Raw genomic sequence first — 24,145 nt, 5'->3', positions numbered from 1 at the left:
AGGTGCGCGAAATGCGGATTGGTGTACGTGGCAAGGGTAGGGGACGGCTAGACAAGACCGACACATGCTGTGCTATGTTCCGAGTTTGGAGGGGGGAGGAGGCGGGAAGGCGAAGGCCCACGGACACCGAAAAGGGGAAGTTGGGAGGCTGCCAAGCGTGTCTAACGCGATTGCGCGCACGCCGTAGGCACGGCGGAGACATGCGCGCGGAGGGCCGTGCAGTGATGAAAGAGGTGCGCAGGTGGGTGCTGCTCTCTCTTCACGCGCGCACCAGTGTCTACGCCTAAACACGCATTACACATGCGTGCACGGCGTCAGACATTGAACACCAAATAGAGGGCGGGAGAACGTGGGGAGTCGAGGATACATCTTTGGCTCATGCGTCTTTTGGTGTGCCTTGCTGCATGGTTCTTTCCTCCTCCTTTGTTCTTGGTCCTCCGCGCGCGCGTGTGCCTGCGTGCGTGTGCGTGTGTGTCCGCGCACCCCCACTCTCTAGCAATCGCCTCTCTGTATCTCCTTTGCTTGTTCGGTGTGGGCCTTCCTTCCTCTCCCCGACTTCCGCTCTCGCTCAGATCTTTCCCCTGCCTCTGATAACCACCCCAGGGCTTTCATGTCGTGCTCCGTTCCCGGTCGATGACTCCCAATAGCGGAACGAAACAGTGATGAGTCGCCCCCTCCCTTCTTTCTATTTATTTAAGCACTGTCTTTCTCTTTTTTTCTTTTCTCCGTCGCATCATGGGCCCCGTACCCCACACTCTTTGTTGGGGAAGCCAAGAGCCTGCACAGCCCGTCCTCGGGGCACGGCTGGCCGACTCTCGGTGTCCGTGGACAGGTCTAGACTGATGCTGTGCCGAGGAGACCTGCGGGTCATGGTCGCGCTTGTAACGACTCACTACAGATCGCGTCGACAGGTCGTCGAATGTACGCATCCGCCCACTTTTTATTCCTGCCCTTGCTGCGTTGCGGCGATGGCGAGTGTGATCCCGTGCCTGGCCGGCGCTGCCTGCAGTGAAATCGCAGTGGGCAGAACGACGTCCAGCGGTGTTCGTTGACCCGACATGTTCTTGAACAGCCACTGTGCAGCAGTGGAAGGTGAGCAGCTGGGACTGTGCACGCATATAGTTTGCTGACTTGTTCGTTGTAGAGTGGGCACGTCGGAGAATGTTTTTTTTTTTCTATTATAGCGCCTCGCCGGGTCCTCGTGTTTTTTCTTATGGGCTTCTATTCATATGTCTACATGAGTTCCGTTTTGTCCACCCCTGGTGATGCAGGTGTGCTCTCCTCGCGTACTCTTATCGTGCAGGCTCAAGATGGCGAGAAAAGGGAGGGTGGTGAAGGGGGGGGGACGAGTGGAGGCAGACGGCGTCGAATGAGCAGAACACATACAGACACGCAGAGAGAGGAAGAGCTACCACGACTGGTAAAAATGTAGCCGCCGGCTTCCATGGTCTCCATTTTTTTTCTTGCGTTAACCTCCTCCACGCTCTCCCATGTCTCGAGCTCACGTACCCTCATACACAGACAAAGATGTTGGCACCTTTTGTTGTTTTTCGTAGGCTCATCTCTACGACACATCGACGCCACTTCTCTCCCACTGCTCCGTTTGCACGTTCTTCGAATTTCTCTCTCCCTCTCGTCGCCGCTTCCCTTCGCTGAGTTCTTGCGGGACTATGTGGTGTTTTCTGTCATGGTCCGTGCGAGACGGACGAAGTCGTCAAGTATGGCAGGGGATGCCGTAGGAGGCGAGACAAGGAAAACGTAACCGAGAAACCCAGAGAAGTGGGATCGGGCTGTTTGTGCGTTTTTATGTTTTGTGCGTCGCTTCTTGTGAGTCGGTGCAAGCATCTAAGATGCGGCAGGCCGGCTTTCTCCAGCCGGCGCACGCGAGGCATCGGAGAGCGATGGTCCGATGAAGGGCGTGGCAGAAGACAGCAACGGGAAGGGAAAGAGACGGTAGTTTGGTAGAGATGGATGGCTTAATGGGTGGGAAGGCAACGAGCACGCACATCCGACACCCCGCGAGATGGTGCGACAAGGAAAAAGGAAACGTCGAAACACGCAGTGCATAAGACACGGCGCTGAAAAGGATGCTCAACTGGGTATGTAAGGTGCCACTTCCCATGTATGCACGTCTCGACCCAAAAACACACAGACATAAAAAAGAAACAAGGACAGAAAACACTGATGCGTGCTGAGTATGCATCTTCGTGAGCCCTTAGCGGGCGGCTAACGATGCCATCTCTGTTTCCTTTCTTTGGCATGTGCATGTGGGGTGTCTGCACATCGTGGGCCTCACACAACGAAACACACGCATGCATGTATGTACATATATATATATATATGCATGGCGAAACGGACGACAAGCACGCCAAGAAGACTCACATGGGAACGTAATGGTCGGAAGGGAAAGCAGGGAGGACAACAGAGCACGACGAAGGTGACCACAACGCAATGACATGAAGCGACCAGAAACGAAGAAGCGCATCTTTTCACGTCTTTGTCTTTTTTTGTTGTTTCTCACCGTGGTGCTTTATTCTGCATCAATCGTCTTGTGGAGACATGAGACACCGAAACTTCAAGGGAACGGCTCTCCCCTCCTCCTCTCTGTCTTCCCAGTGGTCAGGCACGCACCATGCTCACATGTGCGCGTTCACGAGCATACAAAAAAAGAAAGTTCAAGTGAAACAGCAACAACAACAAAGAAGGCTCGTGGCGATGATTTTTCTTTGTTCTCCCTACTTTTTTTCCGAAGCCTCACCAAGGTAACCCCTTTGGTGCTCCTTGTCCTTTGCATTTCTCTCCCATTGTCTGTTATGTGCGTGTGCGTGCGTGCGCGTGTGCCCTTTTTGCCTTTTGGTGCGCTACGGTGGGCGGGGCGCCGCCGCTCTTTTTTCATCGTCATTTCTTTCACCACACAAGCGTGCTGTGCCTCACACTCCGCCGTAGCCTCTCTCTCTCTATCTCTCTCTTGTCGTTCATGCCCTTCTCCTCAAGCTGTTTTTCTTTTGTTTGTTTCGTTGTTCCCTCTTGCTTTTCTGTGTGCTTTGCGGCTCCTCTCTGTCTGTGTTCCTTGTCCAGCTTTCTTCTACATTCGTCATGACTCTCTCTCTATACGTTAGCAGAGAGGTATCGCACAGAGCTGGGACTGGCCCTCCATCCATCCATCTCCGCTGAAGCACTCCTCTTTGAATGCTTGTCCTCTTTTTCTTCTTTTTCTTCTTACCTTCACCTCCCATGTCGCATGTTGTTGAGTGTGGTCTGTTGTGCTTGTGAAGGCCCGTTGTTCTCTCCTTTTGTTTGCCTTCCATTCCCTGCTGCCCGATCTCTCTCTCTCTCTCTCTGTCGCTAACCTTTTTCCCTGTGCCGCCTTCGGTGTGAGTTGGACTCTGGACTCAATACTGTCGTCGTGGCTGTCGCTGGTTCTTTTTTTCTTTTTTTTCGTATTGGCTCGTACAGATGCTTTCTGGCCTTCTTTTTTTTTGATTTCTTCTTTGCTCTCCTCGCTCATGTGTATCGATGAGTCTTTTCTCTGTTTTCATCTCCGTCTCTCCCCTCCCCTCCCCTCTCCCTCTCTCTCGCGTTGGCGTGTGCGCTTGTGCGGAGTAGGCCGTTGCATGCAGCGCGACAACCACCACCCGCCCCACACACTGACTCCCGCAGGCGCACGCAAGAAAAAAAGAGAGAGGAGACTACGAGGAAGGCCCGCTACACCTCACTCTCGCAGCGCCGTGCAATGGTTGCAAGGGGGTAGGGGAACGAGAGCGAGAGAGAACGGAATATAACGCAGACCAAGACGTCGCCCCCGCTAGGGCAGGAGCGTGGAAAACATCTGCGAAGAAAGAAATACGCATGATGAGTACACCGTTGGGAACTTGTGCATGTGCTTGATGCCTACGTGGATGCTTTATCTGTAACCCGCTCACCTCTCTGAGAGCCATTCTCTCTCCCTCTCTCCCATGTGAACGAAAAAAAAATTAACTACAAAAAAGGGAGAAAGACGGGGGAGAGGTAATACACGAATGCCAAAGTCTAGGCGAATGTTTGAGGTGAATGCCGAAACCAAAAGGGACGAAACAGACAAAGGAATGGTGCGCAAGCTCCACCGCACCGATTGACCGGCACGTGAGTGTCACAGAGGACGGGCGCGGCTTGAGCGTGGCAGGTTTTACTTTGTGGAAGTAGTGGCCTGGGCATGCTGTCGTCGCGCAAGCTCTTCTGTCCACTCTTCGTCGTCTGTCCTCTCTTCCCTCACGGTTCAGTTGTCACGAGACTCTCTTTGCGAGCTCGCGCGTATTGTTGAGCGAACAAAAACCGTAACGTCACCGAGCAGAAGGGAGAGGAGCGCGATGGGTTCAAATGGAATCGTGTGCACCCCCCCCTCCTCCCCCAACACACGCACACACATGGACTTGCATGTGAGCTGGTGCATGATGGCACTACCCACTGAGGACTCAGATAGTGGAGAGACAATGCCAGATGCACAATACGGTACCCTGTCTTAAGTATCGCTGTTTGCTGCGTCAATCTCTTTCTTTCATGGTCTTTTCGCTTTGCCAATGCCCAGTCGACCCCTCCACCTCATCTGTCTTCTCACTTCCTCTCTCCACTTCTCTCCTATGTCATGGGCATCACGCTGCATGATCATGGTTACTACCACACCTATGCAGCAAGAGGTTGTCCTCATCCTCTCGTTCTGTTCCCCATTTCATGTCAGAATTTTTTTGGGTTCTTGTGCACGACCTCTACTTGCTCCGCTACGTTCTCATCCTCAGCATCTAACAGGAATACGCGCCGATTCGTCGACTAAAACACACACACACACACACACAGACAGACACACGGAAGCACCCAAGCACACGCAGCTCTTTGCGGTAGAGAAACAGCTTCACAGACGCTCTCGGGGGTGCTTTGTTGTTGTTGCCATCGCCCCTGCCCTCCTCGTCGTCCTCATCTCTTTCGTTTCGAATTTCCTCCTCCTTTTCCGTCTCCCGCCACGCCTCCCGCCGCCTCTTCCCCCTCCCACCCATTCTCCTTTTTCTTTTTTTGACTGCGCCGCCCTTTTTCCAACTCGCTTTCACCTCCCATCTTCACATACACGCAGGTGTGCACGCGCCGGCCGGAGCCGTTGGATCTGAAAAGGCCAACACGAGAGCGAGCGCGAGTAGTGGTACACTTTAGACGCTTTTTGTTTGTTTTCCCAGTAGCCGCGACGAGTGTGACAGGTGGGCCTTCGCACCCTGCTCTGCCCACCCCCTCTCCCTGGCGTGTATTCTTCATTTCACTTCTCTCTCCCCTTTTTTTGTTCTCCGTTGCCGTTCTGCCCTGCCCTCCCCCGCCGTTGCCGTTCGCTTATCTGTTTCTTTGTGTGTTTGGCGGTTGTGGCGGTGTGCTCGTTGAACTCGTCTCTCTATCTCTCTCTCGGCGTCATCCTTCTCCTCCGCTGTCTTTCCTTTCATTCTTTTTTTCTTCTGTGACTTTTCGTCCGTCTCTGTCCTTGCGTGGACGTTGGCGTGTTTGCGTGTGTATGTGTCCTCATCTCAGTCGCACCTGTTGCTGTTCTTGCGGGTGCGGGGGTGGGGACTCCTCTCTTCTTCTTGTGTTGTTATATTCCCTTGGGTTCTGTCTCACACATCTCGGAAACTTCCTTGTCTGTTCCGCATTGCCGTCTTGTCTGTCTTTTTTTCTTTGTTTTGTGTCCTCTACTTGGTGTGTGCACTCTCACCTCTCCTTCACTCTCGTCTCCTCTCCCTTACCCGGTGTCTTTCAAGTGCCAACGTTGGCTACTGGCTGATCTGCACTACGTGTCAGAACTTCCCCGACCCCATCACTCGCCCCTGAGCCACAACCACCCACACGCACGGAAGCACACACACACACACACACACACACAGGCCGCTGCGTACACCTCGTGACGAGAGGGACGTGCACACAATACGAACAAGACCGACGGAGGCCGCACAGTAGATTATCTCGCCCTTCACACATAGGACCCAGCGTGCGGAGACAATCACCTGTGTTATTATTATTGTTGCATGTGCGCTTGGCGTGCAACACACCACAGGAGGCGGTAGAGAGACGACTCGCAAAGACAAACAAAAATGCCCAAGGTCGTGTGCGTGTGGCGCGGCTCGGACGAGATCGACAACGCTATCGAGCGCCTCGACGAAGCGAAGGTACAGCTGTTGTATTCGAAGTTCCCTGTAGGCTCGGGCACCTTCAAGCGCAACAAGTTTATCTACGTACAGTATATTGGCCCCAAGTGCAGCATTGTGAAGCGCGGCCAGGGCATCAATGAGATCACCAACTTTACGACAAACAACATTTGCGGCGTCCCTGGCTTCTCAACGACCGACAAGGCGTCTCTCTCTTTTGAGTCCCTTGTGCGGCACATGCGCGACACCTTCGTCATGGACAGCGGCAACTTCTCCATGGAGCAGATCCGCGAGGAGTACCGCGAGCGACTAGCAACAGAACAGATGATGATGCATCAGGAGCGTGAGCAGGCGGCAGTAGTGGCCGCCACGGCAAAGCGAGGACGTCGCAACACAGCACCAAGCGTTCGATTGGCGCCGAAGCCGGTTCCGCCGCCGATGGCGAAGGAGGAGCGTCCGAGCAGCCCGGTCGAGGTGTCGGTGCAGACGAACCGCGTCATGACGTCTCTGCGCCAGGACAACGGCTTCATTAACTGGGTCGTTTTTGAGTCGAATTTGGAGGTACTGACGGTGCGTGCCTACGGCGAGCATGGCATCTTTGAGATGGTGCAGAATCTGCCTGATGAGGAGTGGCTCTTCGGGCTCTTTCGCATCTCCTTTTCCAACGGCGAAGTCCATCAGCGCCGAATGATTTTCTTCCAGTGGATCGGTAGTAGTTTGAAGGCGATGCGCGGTGGTAGTCACGCCGGGGTTTACCCAGCAATGGCAAAGGCCCTCTCCCCCTTCAACTACGAGATTTACCTCGTTGGCCGGCAAGACCTGAACCCGAAGGCCATTATCGCAAAGTCGAAGAGCGCCTTCCGTACCTCGGCAGACAGGAAGATTGGTGTAGCGCGGGATTTCATGATAGACAGCACTGTTTTTACAGAAGAAAACTACCGTCAATCACTCGTTGAGGAGCAGGCGAACGCGGAGGCGTTCGAGGAGCGTCCAAAGAAGACGCATCGACTCACCATGCCAATCATTCCTGACGGCACGGAGCAGAACTCAGCGAGCCTGGCCACAACCATGAAGGCCGACAGCCCAGCGGCGCAGAGTTTCTCCATTGAAGAGACAATCGATCTGGTGCAGGCGAAGGAGGGGGGACTCGTGTGGGCCATTTTTGAGGTCCTCTAGTCGAAGAGAGAGGGGGGGAACTACCGAAAAAAAGGCGAAAGGAGGCAAAACAAACAAAAGAGAGACATGGGGATGAGAGCACCCAACATCGCTTTGCGAGGGTCTGTGCGTGTGCGTGTGTGTGTGTGTTTGTGCCTTGCGTGTGTTGATATTGCTGTCCTCCGGGGGCGAGTGTATGTTTTGCGGGCTTGGTTTCACCTCCGGAAACGAAAGGAAACGAAAAGAGAGAGAGAAGGAAGTGATGAGCTTGTGTGTGTGTGCGTGTGTGGTGGTGTCTATGTTACCTGTAGCGCCCCGTAGAGCTCGGCCCTCCCTGTTTTCCTTTACTCTGTTCAGCCTCTTATTATTTTTTTTTTGTTTCCTCCTCCTCCGTTTCTTGCGTGGATGTCACCAACAAACGCTCTCCCCCCACCCCTCCCCGACTTCCACGTACACGTAAGCCCCACATGAGCACGGAAGGCACCAGGTGGACGTGTTCGTCATGCCAATCGCCTCTTCCTCTTTTCTTCTTTTCTTTGTGTGTCCCTCTTCCAACGCCCCCTCCCTCGTTTCTGTGCGTTTTTTTCTTTCGTTCTTTCTTTTGTCTTTGTCGGCGTGTGTTGTTTCTGTGCTTGTGCTCGCATGTCTATCCGTGTATATGTGCATATACGTATGTGTGTGCAGGGCGGTGGCGTGTGCGTGTCTTTTCGTGTCTCCCCCCTCTCCCCCTCCCTCCTCCCGGGGCTCTTGTACCTTTGATGTGTTGGTTGTGCTCTGCCTCTCTCTGTCTGTATGTCTGTCTGTCTGTCTCTCTCGCCTTTTTATTACAGTTCTCCCCTCTCCTCCCCTTCGACGTTCATGTTCTTCGGTGTTTTCGTTTTCTTCTCTATTTCGCTCGTTCCCGCCCACCTACCCACCCCCTCCTCGTGCTCCTCCGCTGCACGTGTGAGGGGATGCGCTTCCGTCTTCTCTGTTTTCGTTTGACTCTTCCATCTCCTTTACGTGCATATGTGTGTGCGTGTGTTTGCATGCGCTCGCGTCGCATCTCTATTCTTTTGTTTTTCTTGTACTTCCTCCCCTCCCCCCGTCCCCCACTGATGCTGGCCCGGCGACCTCACCGTCGTATCATGGGCCCCGTACCCCACACTCTTTGTTGGGGAAGCCAAGAGCCTGCACAGCCCGTCCTCGGGGCACGGCTGGCCGACTCTCGGTGTCCGTGGACAGGTCTAGACTGATGCTGTGCCGAGGAGACCTGCGGGTCATGGTCGCGCTTGTAACGACTCACTACAGATCGCGTCGACAGGTCGTCGAATGTACGCATCCGCCCACTTTTTATTCCTGCCCTTGCTGCGTTGCGGCGATGGCGAGTGTGATCCCGTGCCTGGCCGGCGCTGCCTGCAGTGAAATCGCAGTGGGCAGAACAACGCCCAGCGCTGTCGGCCGGCACGCGCCCGTCACAAGGCGTCGGTACAGGTCTGCATTCTGCATGACGCGCAGTTCACCCCCACTTAGGTCCGACCGGACGCCTGACCTACCAGCCTTTTAGCAAACGGCGCAGCAGGTGAGAAGAAGCACGCGGCGGTGGCGTCTCCGTGACCACACAGCACGACACGGGCACAACTGTACGCCCTAACTCCCTTCTCAACGACAAAGGCGAAGCAGTGGCGTTGGGGGTGTGCTGCCACGTTCCTGCTACGCGCATACACATCTAAGAGCCACCTCGCGGCGTGGGAGGCTCTCCATCAGACACTAGGCAATGTCGCATGCGGTCCGCACGCCTGTCGGAGCGGGGGCCGGCTCGCGCCGCCCGGTGTGGGACGCGAGACGACGACCCAGCCGACAAGGGGAAGGAGACCATCCCACACAATTGGCCGAATGGCGAGCGTCTGACGCGTGCAAGCGACAGCGGCACCACGGCACGGCACACCGCCAAATCCGCCGCGGAGACGTCACCACGGCGGCGCGCAGCCACTGCGCCGTCCACTTCGCTGGCCACTCCGCGCAGGCACATATGGCCCGGCGCCTCCAGCGGTGCCCGTGGCCCAGTCATGCTCGCCCAACAAGGCACACAGGAAACCGCGCCGGCTTCGGAGTGCCGTGCTGACACCGGCCACCACCGCAACCCGAGAGCGCACGACGCAGGGAGGACGGATCGCACATGCCGTCACACCCACAACAAACGCCGTCACGCAGACGCATACCTGCGAGGTGGCCCGCAAGGCCACGGCAAACAGCACGACTGCCGCCAACAGCAGCCAGAAAGGCAGGCCCCTCTGACGACGCCGCCCACGCAGCTCTCTTCACGCCAGAGCTGACGCGGTCCGACGCGGCTCTTGAGAGACTGCCCTGCGCGCCGCCCTCTCTCGGTCACGCCCATTAAAACAGCCATCCCCCTAGGATGGATGCAGCCCTGCTGCGCCATAACTCTGGCCCGTCCTGTAACACTGATCAACAACCTGTGCAAGCTCATCGAGCGCATTGCCTCGCAACGACTGCGCGGCCATTCTGCGAGATAGGTACCAGCCGCACCAGTACGGGCTCTGTCCTCACCCCGCTCCCCTGTAGACCCCCTGGGACTTTCATTCCCAACAATGCAATGGCGTGCCAGCAAGGTACAAAGACAGCCGCGGCGCTTGTCGACCCTGCGCCCGCACGCTGGGCTCCCTACATCACAGCGCATCAGGCGCCCGGCAGCGACCTGCACTACACTCGCCGCATCATGGGGGGTGGACACCCCCCCGAGTGTGCAGCGCAACAGGACGCCAGCACCGCACCACGCCTTCTGTGCTCATCACACCACACTCCGGATATCCTCCGCGGACAAGGATGTCATGCAGGCCACACTACCATTCGCCCTCAGCAAGGTGGTGCGCTGGGCACTGACGCACACCATGCAGCGTGGTGGGCATCCCCCAAAACAAGGCACGCACTTGCCGTTGCGCGGCACCCCAACCAGCCGCAGCTCTCCGCTGCACGCACGTACCTAGAGAAGCACTGCCACCCCCGCGTTCTCCGCGTGGACATCCGGCCCACGCGCCGTAGAGGTCATCGAAGCACACACGACTCGGCCTGCCAAGCACAGGGAGGTGTGCACGCACGCATGCGGCCCATCAAAGTATCTCCTCCGCTACGCCTGCATGGCACGCCTGCAGTCAGCGTTGCCCCACGGTGCCACCGCGCGGCCGGAGCGTGCTGGTCGGCAACTGCACCAAGGCCCCTCTGCACCTTTACACCAAAGCAGTAGTAGTCATCGTGTGTACCCTATAATACACAGGCAACAGAGGCCTACTTGAAGAGGCCGTTCTCCTGCCTTTCGACCCGACAGCGCTGCTGTGCCACCGTGCCAGGAGGCCACCTTGCGCACATGGCCGGGGGAGGAGGAGGGGTGCACACGCCGCATGCCGGTGTCGTCACAACGCCTCCGCAGCTCTCACGCCCGTGTGCAGGCACCGACACCCCTCGGTGCGCCGCACGCGCGTTGCGCAGCTCTCCTGCCCGCTGCGCACAGACGGTGCAGCACAGACAGACAGCAAGTCGTGTGCGGCCGCGATGCGCTATCGCGATCATGCATGCACAGGCGTTCACGGGCAAGATGCTCCGGCGCCGTTGCGTGCCGCGGCAGCGCCGAGCGTGCAGCCTTGGTGCTCGCGCCGCTCCAGCTGCGAGGGTAACTTGACTACCTGCGACACAGGGAACCCCGTGTGGTAGCCCTTGTTGCGGTTTCGCTCTCCCGCCCTGATGGTACCCGACACGCGCTTCGCAGCCATGGAGGACGGCCTGGTGCGATGGATCCAGGCACGTGTGCTGGCGCTGCCGTCGCCCGTCGCGCGCGCCTCTCAGTTTTTCTGCGCTTATTGTGAGTTGGAATACATGTGCAAAGGTAGCAAGCTTTCGAAATCTGCAATGGCGGAGGAACAGACGCGAACTGCCCGGGTTACGGACTCAGTCACGGGTCTCAGACCCCCCGTCAACATCCGCCGAAACTGCACGTCAGACGCCACCGCCTCTACCCTCGAGCAGGACCCTGGACGTGGCCCACGAGGATGGAAGCATGCAGTCCACCCAGGCCTGAGTGGAGCCGATCGCGCGGCACGTATCCGAAGAGGGGATCAGGAGGGGACGAGAAGGGCTAGCTAGACGCATGGCCCGATTCGACGGCATGCAGTGGATCCTAGACGACACGGATGTAGCCACATCGCAGCAGCGGTGGGTGGACTGTGGTTGTGGATGCATATAGTCTAGCTGGGTTATTCGTGGTCGAATGAGTACCCTTGGAAAAGAAAAAAAATGGATCTTTCTTTTTTTCCAGGTAGGGGTCTGCGGACGTCTGCGGTGTGATGCACAGAAACAACATCTGTGCAGTGTTCCCGCGGCTTCCCAGTTTTTCCCTTTTCTTTTGTGCTCATTCATTGGCGATGGCAGGCCATGAGGAGCGTTTCTTTTTCTTTCTTTCCCCCTCTTCCTGTCATGATTTCATCTACTGCCGTACGAGCGTGTGGAGGAGGAGCAGCTGCCGAGGAAGAGAGCGATGCCCAGTGATGGCGAGCGGAGCATGGAGGAGAGGTAAGGCTACACGCGCGGGGGTGGGGTGAGAGGCTACCGGAGGAAAGCAAGAGTGCCTGAATCGTAAAGGGCAGCTGCCCCTGCTCCCTCCTGCTGTTTTCCAGTTGTGGTGCATAGAGGCGCCATCAGCGCAATGAAAACACCTCTTTCTTCACCTACTCGTGCGCATGCTATACTGTGAAGTATCACGTTCTGTGCAGGGCAGGGTGGCCGAAAGTAAACGGAAAAGAGAAGCAGAAAATGGAGATGTCGGAGTGACATGTCCGTGCGGAACCGAACGTGTATGAGAGGTACATCCACCCGCACAGACCCTCGTGCAGGCAAGCGGCGGACACAGAAGTGGATGCTGTCCGCCTTCCTCCTAAACCTTTTTTTCTTTCGCATACCTTCTCATATGGAAGCTGTTGCACAGCGTCTGCACATAAACCACACCTCACCGCGTCAAGAAACCACACACGCACTCACTCGATGCACTGCGTTGGTTGGGAAAGCACCTGAGCCGCCACCGATGTGTGTGTGTGTGTTGTGTGTTTTGCAGTGAGTGAGTTGGCGCGCCATTCTGACGGCCTGTGCGCGCTCCTCTCCTGGGTCGCTGGGGTGTCGTATCTTCCCTCCTACTCCCATCACGGCGTGTTCTTTCTTTGTCTTCTTGATTCGCTTGCAGTGTTAGCGCTTGCTTCCTCTCCCTCCTGCGCTGATCTCGGCTCGCTCTCCAGATGTGTTATTGGTGGGAGCTGGACGCAGCTTTGGTGTACGTGCATCTCCTGTCGTTCTCTCTGGGTCTGCTGAGGGAGGTCGGTGTGCGCGGTGACGTCTTTGCTTGTTGCGATGCTTTTTTTTTCTCCCTTTGCTTTTATGGTAGAGTGTGACATCGTTCGTGTTTTCCGCTCACGGTTTAAAGCCTTTCTCCCTTGGCTGCATATTGTCTCCTTTTTAAACCTTTTTTTCCTTGTGTACACCCCCCCCTACTCCCCAGGGAGGGAGGGCAAATCATCTTCTTATGCATATACATGAGCCTCGGCGGATGGTGCGGTATGGCAGAATGGGGTGAGAGATGCGGGGGTGAGAGGACAGTGTGACCTGGGCTCGAGTTTATTATTTTCTTTTGTTTTACTTTTTGATTTCAACGTGCCGATTCCCGTCATTGAGCATGCGCGCCACTACACACCCCCTTCCTGGTCTGCCAGAGGCCCTATGGCATTGTGCGAAGCAGCTGGAGACACACGCCTTACAGCAATCTGCCGACTCAGCGACCTGAACAAGGCGTCTGTCTTAAACTCTGCCCACAATCCGCTCCGCAGGTTGCCTCACAGCAGTTCCCATCACACCAGTCATGTGGTGCGTCCTCGTCAGGGTGGCTCAGGCTCTCCGCGCCAGCAGAGAGCGTGAGGGCCGGTTTTGAGATGCGTTCGAGTCACGCGGACAGTGCGACTATCATATGTATGGCACAGACGTGTTCGCTGTCGCAGGAGGTGCTCTGGCGCAACGCCAATCCAGGACATGGTCGCCGACATCAGTAGCGCTACATTGCTGTGACACCTCTTCCTACGTCGTAGGCAACTCGGCGCCGTCACCACCAGAAGCGTCTCTGCATTTGGCAGGGAAAGGGAGGGGGGGGGCACTGAACCCTGACGATACCACGCTCCGCGTTGTACCGCGTTTTCAGGCGGCTGGAACTCATGAAGAAAAAAAGAGCAGAGGCGCATGTTTTTTGGGCGCCTCTCACTGTCAACGCGCGTGCAGGCCACACTGGAAACTCATGTCTACGGGCTTCAGGCGACCTTGGTAGAAGCTGAGGGAGCGTGAAGGGGGAGGGGTCTACGGAAACACTGTTGTGCGTGTGCGTTCTAGCAGAACATCCCCGCTCTTTTCGTGTACCAGGTGGTCTTTTTCGTCCTTCTTCACCCTCATCCACCTACGTGATGGGAGCGGATGACGGACGATCGCCGATGTGTTGTTTATCATGCGATCAGCGGGACGATGACATCTGGCGTGTGCTGTAGGCCGAACGAGGGAACGCAGCAAATAGATTTGCAGCAAGAGTTGAGAGGTAAATCAGAGTCGGAAAAGCGGTAGAGAAAGCAGTACTCGCAAGCAGGAATCGATGAGTGCACTCCCTCTCTGCCGCTTGATGTTGCCGGGTATGTGCGTTCGCACGTGTCTACACGTCGTGGCCGAACCTCTCAGAGGTAGTCGCAAGCCGAAAGAAAAGCGCGACTCAAACGAAGAAAAAGGCTCTCTTCACCTGACTCGACGCCTCGTGTGTATGTGTGTGTGTGTGTGGCGCCCTTCCGTACCGTTTGCTTGTTCCACTCTTTCAGTCTGTTCGGAGCAACCGTCGCCGTGTGTCTTTCTGCTTCTCTCTCGATGGACCTTTCTGCTTCTTCCCTTCTGACGTGTCGCGCTCTCTTTCTATCTGTATATGGATTCGCGGTTGTATATGTGTGCACGTGAGAAAAAGAAAGCACCGAGCCATCATATGTCGAAGCCGATCCCTCCCTCGCGTATCTCCCGAACGCTGTCGTTTTCTTCCCTTCTTTTTGCATGTGTGCATTCGTTGTTGACCTTTTCTGAAGACTGTCGCCCCCTCCCCCTCCCCCTTTATTTTTCATGTCTTTCCTGTCTCTCTCGTGGTTTTCTTTTGGCGATGCTGTGTTCATGCTCGAAACGGGCACCACGATGCGCGTCTATGTGGGTTTGTGCGTTGTTGTTGTTTCTGTTTTCCTCTATCATGGGCGTAGATGTATGCGCATGTAAATCTGTATATATATATGTGTGTGTGTGTGTGTGCGTGACTCGATTCCATCTTTCTCTCTCTTTCTCTGTTTGTCTCTCTACAGCCGCCGATTTTTTTTAGCTTTCGCTCGTTTTGCTCGACGCCTTTTTTGCATGGAGGTGCCGCGAGGAGGCGTAGTGGGCGGTAAGGAGGAAACGAGTGACCCTTACACGGGAGCCGTCGGTGGCACACGGGGATTTTTCCACGGACTGACTCATCTCACTCTCTCGTCTCTCTTCCTCCATCATTTGGCCTTCGAAGTAGGGCCCCATAGTACCATCCCTACCCCCTTCCCTCCATGTGTCCTTTACCACCTCTTATCGAGCGTGCCACCCTTTTCTTTTTCTGCCCCCCCCCTCCCCTCCCCCCGTTAACCGCTTTGTGGTGGCCATCATCATCTTTCAGGTACGCTACACGTCTTTTGGCACGTCAAAAAAAAGCACTAAAACACGCGCACACACAAACATTTGTCTTGGTCCGATTTCCACTTCGTTTTGCTTGCCATCCGCTCCATTGCTTGCTTCCTTTCCTATTGTTTCTTCTGTACCTGCATGTGTGTTGTCCTCCCTTCCTCCCCGCCAGCCCCTGCATGCCCTTCTGTTCTTCTTGTGGGTGTCCGCGCTTGTGTGTCTGTGGGTTTGTTATTCTCTGCCTGTGCCTTCGCCTCCCTCCCTCGCTTCTTGGTCGTTTTTTTTCATTCTCTGTTCTGCTTTTTGTGCATGGTGCTGCGTAGATAAATGAATAACGGATATGGAGCTGCGGTTTCTGCTCGTCAAACAACACGGTTGTTTTAGTAAGCCGTGGGCGTCGATTGCGTGTGTGTGTGTCTCTCTTCTCTCCCGTTGTTACTGCGGTGTTTGTGTCTCCTGTATGGCGAACTTCACCCATTTTCCTCTCCCTTCGTTGTCGCTGTGTACATTCTTTTTCTCTCCGCTTTTTCCGCGTCGCTGCACTCTTGGGTCGAATGCGTGCCTGTCTCCCCCCACCCGTCCCTTCCTCACTACTGCCGTTGCGCTCACTGAAGGGTCTCCCCCCTTTCTTCCCACGCCTCGATGATGACTGTGCTTGTGTGTATACATATATATATATATATGTGTTTTATGCTTTTGAACTGTGTTGGGTGGTGTTGCTGTTTCGGTTTCGGTTCCCCTCCCCCTCCCTTTTTCTTTGTTTCTCGACACATGTTTGCTTGTGCATATATCATGTTGCTGCCTGGGTAGTGTGCCTCATGTCTCGGCTTTCTTTTCCTTCACTAGTATTTTTTTCTCTGTTTGAAGAGCGGGGTGGGGTGTAGAGGACACACACACACACACAGGTGCCCACGCCTACATCCCGCTCTTCTTGTCCGATGACGGAGAGATAAGAAGAGGCGAAGAGAGAGAGAGGCACTGTTGCGACGAGAGAATTTGCCGGTGTTTCTCTCGTGACCGGAAAAGACAGGGGAGAAGAGGAAAGAGGAGAGGGGGTAGGCGCAGCAAAGACACCACAACCCGAGGGTGTGCTCCACCGCCCCGCAGTCACTCTCCCCCCCGTCGCTCCGTTTTTTTGTGTGCGCAAGCTCTGTACGTCTCAATGGATTGGCGGTGACGTTTATGCAAAGAAACAAACAAACACGAAAGAAAACGCATGTCTCTTTTTTTTTGCCACCAATCAATCGAAAAGAAGAACACGTGAGAAGTGAAGAGCATGCTCGCTTGCCCCGAATCTTCTTCATCCTTTGCACCCTGCTGCCGGGGCGGGCAAGCTCTGACTGAGGCCACGAAACTGCAGTGTCTCTCACTGCGGATTTTGCTGCTGCTGGACTATGAAAAGAAAGAGCTGCAGTATATGGCAGATGCCCTTGCGCACTGCAGTGACACACACGCACAAACACCATTTGATCTGACGTTCGTTCTTCCAGGCTCGTCCTTTGTGTGCTCCTCTTCTCGTCTTCTTGCTGGCATTGAATTTTGTTGTTGTTTTCGTGTGTATGCTCACTGCATACTCTCTTCTCCACGCACCCTAACTCCCCCTTCCTCTCTCCCCCAAAATATATCTTTCTGCCCTTCAAATCCTTCGCACTTATGTAGCTCTCTCCTTCGAGGTCGGGTTGCACGACACTCGCGACGAATTCGCCACCTGCGACGCAAGTGTGCTTGCACGTCTGTTTGTGTATGTGTGCTTGACTCGAGTATTTTGTCTCACGGTGGGCTGTATCGACAAGCACGTCTAGCTCGCTCTTGACGCTCTTTGGCAACCAGAAGCGCGGGGCTGGCCTGCAGCTCCGCGCTTGCTTTCAGCTTTCCGCTCACGACGCGTCAACCTCTGCATCAACTGTGCTGACACTCTCCTTCGCACTGGTGTGAGCGAGTTTGAGTATTGAATCTGCGCCAAAACGCCCAAACGGGAACCATGAGAGGCGGTGGTGATGTGCGGAGCGGGACGGTGCCGGTGTGCGGGTTGCAGTACACCACATCACCCTCTCTCCCCTCGGCAGTGAAGCTGGCGGGTGACATCATGATGAAGACGTCCTCAACGTTTCCGTGCGTTGCAGGGGCGTCGGGAAGTTCTGCCACGGGGTCCGTTACTAGCCGCGCAGCACCGGCTCGCATGATCCCGTTTCCACAAGGCACGTTGCAGCTGTACGACTCCTACTACAGATCTTGTCGAGGCACCGAGCCGGCCATCCTAGGGACCACCGGTGGTGGTAGCCGGGTCGAGTGGACTGACTCCCTGGCGCTGCCAGATGACCTCTCAGGTATCGGCCCCTCGGCGCGGCGTCTGCTCCGCCTGGATGCCGCCCAACAGCACCCGCGAGCAAACAAGAGATCACAGAGAGTGTCACACGCGCCGGTCGTTTTGCCAGTGGCGTCCCGCATTCTTTCTACAGGAGCATGTGGGTCGCGGGCAGTCGCCACGGCTCCCGTGACGGCAGCAGCGGCGGCGCTTTCTGCTACGGCACATTTGCCGTTGCCAGCGCAAAAGTGCATGAGCGACACCGATAACGGCGTCCGCGCCAGCACCGCTACCTCGCGTCACCTGAGCCTCGCCACAGACGTTCGCCCTACCATGCTGCCATGCACTATCACCAACCCTGTCCACGGCGGTGGCGGCTACGGCGCTTCCACCGTTTCCGCCGCCGCGGCTCCCCCGCCGCTGGTCACGCGGCTCCAGTCGTACATTAAGCGTGAGCTCGTTCTGAACAGCGGCGGCACCGCCATTCCGAGCGCGATGGATCAGCTGAACCCCTACCGCGAAGCGTTCCGCGCGTTGTGTTCCGCCTTTCCGGCGTACGCGTCTCTCTTCGACGACATTCAGTGCGCTTACGACAACGTTATTCAGGCGCAGGCGGAGCTGCTCACCGACGCCTACTCCACTGTAGCTGCTCGGCACGTAGAGAAGATGACGCAGCAAGAAAATGCGGCTGCTTTGCATCAGGAGGTGAGCTCGCTGCAGGTAGAGCTGAGCAAGATGGAGACGGCGCTCAAGTCTCGTGCGCTAGCGGAGGAGGAGGAGCGGCAACAGGCAACCATGCAGAACTCACGCACGTGCCGTATCAATGACATGCTCGAGCTGCAGCGCGAGCTCAACGCGGCCAATCAGCGCGTCTCCGAGCTAGAGCAGGCGAGCCAAATCGACCTGGAGAAGATCCTGGTTCTCATCGGTGCTGTGCGGGAGTGCGATCGACGGCTGAAGGAGTACGAGCGGCTCGTGACAAGTGTAATGGGCCAGGTCAGCGAGCTGGATGAGTTCAAGTGCATCGCCGGTGAGGCCCAGGCGGAGCTGCAGCAGTTTCGCAAGAATTACTCGGAGTATGTGCCGGCGTCGGACTTTTGCCTGATGAGGGAGCACCTCACCTCCGAGCTGCAGGCGGCCCAGCTAATGACGCGGCGATGGCGTCGCACTGCTGCGGTGCGCGGAACGCAGCTGGACGTCATGCAGTGTCGCCTCAACGCACTGGAAGAAGACCGGGAGGCCCTTGTCCAGGCAGCAGCGGCTGCCGCTGCGCAGTTTTCTGACGTGGAAGCGCGTGACTCCGACACGGACACGGTGCTGACACCACGTCCGTCGTGGAGGCGACTCTACGAGAGGTACCCTGAACTGTCCGGCTACGCAGCAGACGTTGGGCATCTCTCGACTGAGCTGCACCAAGACAACGTTGACATCGACCCCTTTGCGGACGAGGATCGCCGTGCCGTCAGGAGAACCTCAACTTCCTCGACGTTGGCCCAGGATATGCCCACGGTGAAAGGACCTAGGGAGACCAGACTGCAGGTGGAGTACCTCGTGCAGCGCATCGTAGCACTGGAGGGGCTTCTGCGGACGCAGTGGCAGCAGCAGCAGCAGCTGCAGCACACCTCCACGACAGACATCGTGGAGGGAGGCGACGCGCCGATGGATGTTGCGCGCGCGAATGCCAAGAAGAGCATCCAGGAGACCGGCCTTTCATCCAAGGACAAGCAGACCGACTCCTCGGCACCGCTGCAGCACCGCAACTCTCGTCGACCCCAGGGTCTCGGGGATGCGCCTCACGGCGCCCTCAGCGGCGCCATCGTCGGGGCACCTGTACAGCGCTTGGCTCCACCTCTGGAGCTGCCGCTGCTCGGGCTTGGGTACGGGCCGTGGGTCCCGCTGTGTTGGCGTGCAAGCGGCGTCCTGTGCCGTCGCTCTGTCGCCCCTTCCACGGTTATGGCGCTGATCTACCACTTCTTTCTTGATGTGCTGCCTACGTTTTTAGACCAAGAGGATACAGCGCAGCAGGCGATCGAGCAGGACGGCGCCGCGGCGCAGAGTAGTACCGACCGCCTCGCCCCGTTTCTCTACGAACTGCTGCAGTCAGAGATGCAGACACGCGAGGATCTGCACGCGTACGACTCTGTCGCTCACCTCATGATGAACCTCGAGAGTGACGGACAGATGCGGGAGTGGCACAGTGACGCCTTGCATCTCTTCTTGTGGATCGCGCATGGGGTGATGCCTCCACGCCTAGGTGTGGACGCGGTCGTCGTGGTGGCGCAGGTAAAGCGCGACGTCCGCGCCTTGGCGAAGGAGTTGCAGAGCTCGCGCTTGCGGCGTCAGGCGTTGGGCGAGTGTCTGCAGCCGGTGCTGGAGCTGAAGACGGCATCCGAGCTTGCAGAACTGCGCGCCGCCCTGGGCGGAGAAACGACTTTCAGCGCGGAAGCGCTGTGCAGCGACACGCACCCGTTCATGCAGGTGCTGCTGGTGCAAGAATGTCGTGCCAGCATGGAGCTCTACGTGTCTTTCCTGCATTCCTTGACTGCGCGTGCGTGTTGTATGGCCGCCGGTGGAGATCGCATTGCCTCGGTTTCCTCTGCCGCCTCTGCAGGGGCGGCGTTGAAAGGTACGCGTGACCCCAAAGCGCAGCCTGCGCCGCAACTCAACGAGGGCGATCGAGTGCTCCCCTTGACAGAGGTGTCTGCTGCCGTCCTGGAGGTGGAGCCGTGCACACCGGAGGTGGTGCTACGCGAACTTTCCATGAACGCGGTGATCGGGGCCGTGCCAGTGCCCGCGCCCGCGCCTGGAGAGTCCGAGGAGGTGACGGTGGTCGTTCGACTCAGTGACATGGTGCGTGCCATCGGGAGTGCGCCGCTTATCCGCCGCACAGTGCGCAGCGCCAAGACGGACTGCGTGCTATGATCGCCTTATTATTCGTGGAATGGGAGAGGGGCGCGGGGTAAGCGCGGGAGGGCTCGCTGGAGGTCTTGCGGCGCAAGAGAGTGGATGCACCTCCAACACGCTGCTTAAGCCCCCCCCCCCTCCCCCTCCCTCCCTCCCTTTGTGCAAAACGGTACATTGGATGTCTTCTCGTGATTTTCGTTGTTTCATGCATTCTCTGCTGTCGGTCTTACCGACCGTGCTTGGCGAGTTGTGACTGGGTGTGTCTGTGAGTGGGTTGGTTCGTAGGTGTTTTGCTGTTGATGTATGATTGACGGATCCAAGTGCGACAGGGGCACAGCAGCGAGGTGGGAAGGAAGGCCGGAAGTGAGAGGGGGGAGGGAGGTACACGGATCCGTGCTGTGATGCTTCTCTCCTGCTCTCTCTCTGTCGCTCTCACCATCTCGTTGTGACGGCACTCTTTGCACGCTTATTATTGTGGCATCGTGCATTCGAGGGCAAAACCACCGCTCTCTTGCTTCCGCGTGTGCCTCCCGCGATGCCTCCTTCTCTTTCCGTCTTCCTATCTGTGTGCTCGCCCTTCCGTTGTGTTATCTACCCGCCCCCTCCCTACTTGGGCGTTCGCGCACGTGCTTCTCCGCGCACACGTTTTTTTTTGTATAGGCATATGCCGATTTCACCTCTTTGGAACTTTTCGATGTGTGTACTTTGCCCTCGTACTTCACCTCTGCTGCGCAAAACTGCGAGCAACCCCCCTTCCCCCTCCCCCTCGTCAAGGACACAACAACGGCCGGAGCGACAACGAACGAAAAGGCAATTGGCGAAGGAGCCGCCTTCCTTTTTTGTTTTCTTTGTTTTCCTTGTGCGCCTCCACCCCACCCCCTCTGATCGAACCACGATGAAGAGGCTGGTGCAGACGCCACCAGTGCCCCCTCTCCTCGTCCTCCCCCTTCCCCGCCCAGCTTCCGCCATGCCTGCTGCTTCTGAGCCCGTGTAACGAGTGTGTGGTGCGTGCGCGAATGTGTGAACGCGACCGGCCGGTGAGGCACCGGCGCTGGCAGTTTGGCGACATCTCTGCGCGAACCAGCGCGTCTCTCTCTGTCCACAAACGCACTTCTTCCCTTTCCTTTGCACCCTCTTCGCTGTATCTAAGGACAACCATCAAACGCTCACTGAGCGTGGGCGTGTGCCATGGACGAGTGCCGCCGTTGTCGATGGATGCCATGACACGTGTTTCATGGGTCGTTTGGTCTCATTCTTTGCCTCTAGATCGAGCCGCGTGACTTTATCGAGCGCACCATCGCGAAGACAGCCCCCATCCTGAACAGTAAAACACACACAATTGTGGACACCGCCGTCCTTGCTGCGGGTTGCCACGTCCGCTGCTCATACTACATCTCCAAAAATGCCCCTCCGACAGAGGGCTCGGTAGCAGCCAGGTCATGGGACAAGTAGGCTGAGGCCTATCGCCCGCTGCGCATCTGCAGTCTCAGCACACCCTGTGTGAGTGGATTGTTGGCTCAACCCCCGAGAGGACCGGTGCGCAACTCCTGCACGACGGCGAGCTCCGTGTCAAGCTACCCAGGCACAAACAGCTTTAATCGAGAAATGGGGTTTTCTCTCGGCGCGTCCATCTCACCCACCCCGCTACTGGACGTGGGAAGGGTGGTGCGACCGCCCATGTGACCTTTGCTGAAAGCGCCGGCAACGCAGTGTCAGTTCCTCGCAGACCTGGTGCGTCGACCACGCCATGCCGCCTGACTGGAACAAGGAGATGCTGCACTCTCGCGACTGTAGCGCACCAGGGGATGAGTAGGTGAGCACACGGCAGAGCTGCAACCCCCTCCATGGAGGCGGTGATACGACGCGTGTGGCTTGACGCGGCCATTACGCCTACGGGTGCCATGGCTGCCGAACGGAATGTGGCAAAGGCGGTTACGCGCTAAACTTTTACATCTCGGGGACGGCAGACACCACGAACAAGTAGCAGCGACAGCGGATGCTGGCTTGAAGTTGAATTCGGGCGCAGGTTAGCTTCATCCAGTGGAAACACGAGCTTGCATGCGTTATCCTCGTTGATTCGCGCTTTGGACGCTGCTGCTGCACTCCATGACCACGCTTCCCACCTTACTGGTGGGGACCAGGGATGTGGTGGCCGCGCAGGTTGTCGTCAAAGTGTGGTGGCGGCGCGTGCCGTCTTGAGCGCACTTCTTCCCCTGCTAACCAACACCGCAGAGGTAAACCGCGACGCACTTCATCGCTTCGGCTGTTGCACATTCTATTGCCAAGCACGGCTAACGCGCACACACCTTCACCTCTCTCTCATCCTCCCACCTGGCCCTTTACCCTCAGCCGCTCATTTCTGTACTCCATCCCCTTTGGCACTTTATTTATTTTCGCTAATAGTGTACGATGCAGGCACGCGTGTGTCACGTGTGGTCGTGCCGATGCACGTCTCTGCGTGTGTGTGTACGACCAAGTTTTCGTGTACGGCGTTACGTGTTGGTGAGCGCCCTTTCTTGGCGTATGGTCGACAAGATAGTCGGCATGTCTTTTTCCCTGGTTGATGTGTCCTAACAATATTGCGGCATCTTTGGCGTTTTTCGAATGTTTTTTTTTACTCGCGTCTCCCATGCTTTGTGCATGCGCCTGCCTCTGCCCCCTCCCCCTCCCCATTTTTGTGTGTGCACTGTTTGGACTGGTAGACCATCACCCTTGCCGGTGACGGCGGGACACACATGCTGCCATCTGCATCTATACTTACACCAAAATCATATATACCCACACATCCTGAGAGTGAGGCACGTGCGCGGAGAGCTTCGAAGCTATGTCAGGTGTCTGTTGCGCCATGTGCACGCCTGCGCAGCCCTCATGATGCTTTCAACCTTTTACCTTGCTTGTTCCGGTGACGCTTTATTCATTTCCTTCTTGTTTCTCGAGAGGATGCTCTGCGCGTCGACCGAACATCACCCTCTCTCCATTATACCCACCAATGAGCACCAAAAAGCTAGGCTTCAATCATGGACACAACCCTGCGGCACCCTCATCGCCAGCGTCCCTCGACCATGGGCACGGCCCCGCGGCACTCCATGTTCCCCCCCTGTCAGAATGTAAATCAACAGAGTATTGAGTCTTCACTCTTCTCCGGCTAGACACCGACAGGAGCGCTATGACCTGGCCAGAACAAAAACAATGAGGAACGTGCTGCGGCTGCATCTTCGTCCTCAAGCGGTATTCATGCACGTGAAAGACATCCATGCATCCTTCGATGCAGTTGCGCACTCCCCTTTTCACCTCTTCACGTTTTCCTTCACCTCCTTGCTGGGTGTGCTCACGTTCAACGGATCTTTGAAAATTCTCATCGTTGCGGCTTCTCACTACCCCGCATGTTTTGTGTGCTGCTCTTTGCTCTTGTCCGATCCGTGCCGGATAACATCGTCGGCGCCTTTTTCCACTGCCACCGCCTTCTCCGTCTTCCCGTTTCTCTTACTCTTGCGCTGATTCGACCGCCCGCTGGTGCGCGCACACACACACACACACACACCGCCGTCATCGACTTGGTTTCTCCTGTGCCTCAGAATCTGAACACCCCACCATCTTCTCCCCCTCTTTTTTCCCGCCCCCCCCTCTTCTGTGCCGCGTGTGTCGTCTCCCTTTCGCTTGCGTGACACCGTGTTGCACAGGAAAAGACGCGCGTCCACACCTGCATACTCCACGTGACCCCATCCCTCACACAAGAACCACCGTGCAACGTACGCGACCGCAGGTTTCCTGACGTCCTGTCCGTTTTGTTTGCTTCTCCGCCCGCGTCTACCACCACTTTTTTTTTCTCTGTGTGTGTGTTTATTTTCCGTCATCGTTTTCGCTTTCTCTTCCTCTCCAT

General features: G+C 56.7%; 2 protein-coding genes across 2 annotated transcripts; both read left to right on the top strand.

Moving 5' to 3' along the window:
* Positions 1-6,098: 6,098 nt before the first annotated feature.
* LMXM_29_2570 (conserved hypothetical protein) lies at positions 6,099-7,328 on the top strand (the record flags this gene model as incomplete). The annotated part of the gene is made up of 1 exon (XM_003877349.1): positions 6,099-7,328. One exon carries the CDS (start codon positions 6,099-6,101, stop codon positions 7,326-7,328), a length of 1,230 nt encoding a protein of 409 aa, XP_003877398.1.
* Positions 7,329-17,037: 9,709 nt separating this feature from the next.
* Positions 17,038-20,283, top strand: LMXM_29_2560 (conserved hypothetical protein; the record flags this gene model as incomplete). The annotated part of the gene is made up of 1 exon (XM_003877348.1): positions 17,038-20,283. One exon carries the CDS (start codon positions 17,038-17,040, stop codon positions 20,281-20,283), a length of 3,246 nt encoding a protein of 1,081 aa, XP_003877397.1.
* Between the last annotated feature and the right edge of the window lie 3,862 nt (positions 20,284-24,145).

This window comes from Leishmania mexicana, chromosome 29, assembly GCF_000234665.1.
Source record: "Leishmania mexicana MHOM/GT/2001/U1103 complete genome, chromosome 29".
NCBI classification, from domain to species: domain Eukaryota; phylum Euglenozoa; class Kinetoplastea; order Trypanosomatida; family Trypanosomatidae; genus Leishmania; species Leishmania mexicana.
This window is presented reverse-complemented; position numbering and strand designations above follow the sequence as displayed.